The 2,207-nt window shown below is 42.8% G+C and overlaps 1 protein-coding gene across 2 annotated transcripts in view; it reads right to left on the reverse strand.

Annotated features, from left to right (window-relative positions):
* Nucleotides 1-1,546: 1,546 nt before the first annotated feature.
* The window catches only part of ITK (IL2-inducible T-cell kinase), a 94,281-nt gene continuing 93,620 nt past the window's right edge, over nucleotides 1,547-2,207 (reverse strand). For both annotated transcript variants that reach the window (XM_006901976.1, XM_006901977.1), the window contains one exon: nucleotides 1,547-1,618. In XM_006901976.1, coding sequence (XP_006902038.1) covers nucleotides 1,547-1,618 — 72 coding nt within the window. The remainder of the gene's footprint in view (nucleotides 1,619-2,207) is intronic.

Genomic DNA, 2,207 nt, shown 5'->3' on the forward strand with positions numbered 1-2,207 from the left:
CCTTGCCCTATCCAGGCCTTCCCCACAATCTCTGATATGTTCAAGCCCACTGCTGCAGTTGCTGTGTCAATCTAACTTCTTGAGAGCTTCCTTTCCTTTTTTTCCAGCATGATGTCCTTTTCCAAGGACTGGTGCCTCCTAACAACATGCCCAAAGTATGAAAGATGGAGTTTCACCGTCTGCCTCTAAGGAGCACTCTGGTTGCACTTCCTCCAAGATATATTTGTTATTTTGGCGTCAACGGTATATTCAATACTCTTCACCAAGACCACAATTTAGAGACATTGATTTTTCTTTGGTCTTCTTTATTTATGTCAAATTTTCAGATGCATATGAAACAACTGGAAATACTGTGACTTGGATCAGGTGTCTACTCAGTATGTGTGTGTGTGTGTGTGTGTGTGTGTGTGTATTTAACTCAGTCAATAATAAGCATTTTTGTGCCTCTTAGAGGCACCACATCTTACATTCCACTTCTAGAATGTTGGAGCAAGAACAGATTTCTTATTTATCTCCTGAAGTTTCCGGCATCTTGAAGTCTCAACCTTTAAAATGGGAAAACCTAAAGATCTAAACAAGCATTCCTTTTTCTGCAAGGCCACACAGACCTGCACCACGGCACCCTCTGTTGATGAGGATGGACTATTGCAGAGAGGGGTGTTGGTTCCCCGAGGTCAGAAAAATAGTGGGCAAGTCCCAAGTCAGAGTCAATGTGCAAAGTAATAACCTCTTCCTAGGATCCTGCATGAGAATCTTGTGCACAGGGAAGGCACATACACCTGCTTTGTTTGGTACCAAAAATGAGGATCAGAGTGGTGAGAGTCAGTTAGTTCTTCCTCATTATTTGCTCTCTGATGTTTCTGTCCAGATACTCAGTATCCAGCACTCCACACTGAATTATTCACCCCAATCCAACCAATGGAGTTCACCCCACTTCCTGTAAAGACAGCAGCAGCAGTCCACCCTCATAAAACTGCACCTCACAACATCCGATCTCGGATGGGCTGCCGTCCCATCATCCTCTGTGGCAGGAAGCTGTGGCTGACAGCATCACAGCAGTAGAGCTCACTTTTCTGACTTGAGTTAAACCACCTGTTTTCCTAGAAAAAGAGTCATGACTCTCGTTTCCATTGCCATCACATCTAGATTGTTGTGTGATTGAGTTCCTTTGTCCCGAAAGCTTTAGACACATGTTTAAAAAAATGATAAAAATAAAATTCAAATGTCTCTCCCTGTCAATAAGAAACAATGCAAGAAATGTTGCCTGAAGCATTTAGATTGAGGCTTATGCACCACATGTGACAAGAGGCAGAGGCATTGCTGCTGTGCTGGGCCCACTCCCAGCTCAGTGACTGGTTCTCCTGTCTGTGGTCCAGCGCCAGGTGCTGTCCAGGTGCTGCATCTGTGGATGCATCTCAGGAGCTGGTATCACAGGCCATGCTGCACCTGGGAAGTCCTGGGCTGGGGTAGGTATAATGCTCTGTGAAGGGAGGGCTGCCCTCCCTTAATCAGGATCTACAGTCTGTGTCCTGGCACCAATTCTCTGCTAAAGTCCTGATTCCGCAATTTCAGCCAGCTGAACCAACAGGCTGGAGAAGGGTGGCCGGTCTTCTGGTCTCTGGAAAGGGAAGAAAGGGTTATGTGAGTTACTTCGACTTGTGTATTTGGTTACATTCACAATGAACCTCAACAACAATACTCTTTTGCTTCTTAAGTATGTTTTCATGTAAACTGTATTGGAGATATTAAGTTCTAGCTGCTAACAGAGGTCTTCAGATTCTAGAGTCAGAAAGTCTAGTTTTGAACTCATCTTTACCAACCATGTATTTTGTGATTCTGACGACGTTATGTCTCTTTGTTATCTCTACAATGGGGATGAGTACCTACCTCATAGTATTGTGTGAGAAACAAAATCATGCACAAAATGCATTATAAAATAGAAAAAAAGAGTATATAAAAGATACAGACTTTACATAAGATAAGTGATAAATAATACAAAAGCTAAAATATATAAATATAAGTCTAGCAAAATATGACCAGGAACTTCCTGAGGGAAAGATACTAATAAGCCAAAGAGCGTAATGAATTGTGAGACAGTCCATGTTCACAGGTAGTAATACTTAGTATCATTGTCATAGTTTGAATTGCATCCCCCTAAAGCATGTGTTAGGGATCTCTGGTGGCCTAGTGGCAAGAAGGCTGTGCTG

This window comes from Elephantulus edwardii, unplaced genomic scaffold, assembly GCF_000299155.1.
Source record: "Elephantulus edwardii isolate Elephantulus edwardi_28Jun2011 unplaced genomic scaffold, EleEdw1.0 scaffold00354, whole genome shotgun sequence".
In the NCBI taxonomy this organism is placed as follows: Eukaryota; Metazoa; Chordata; class Mammalia; order Macroscelidea; family Macroscelididae; genus Elephantulus; species Elephantulus edwardii.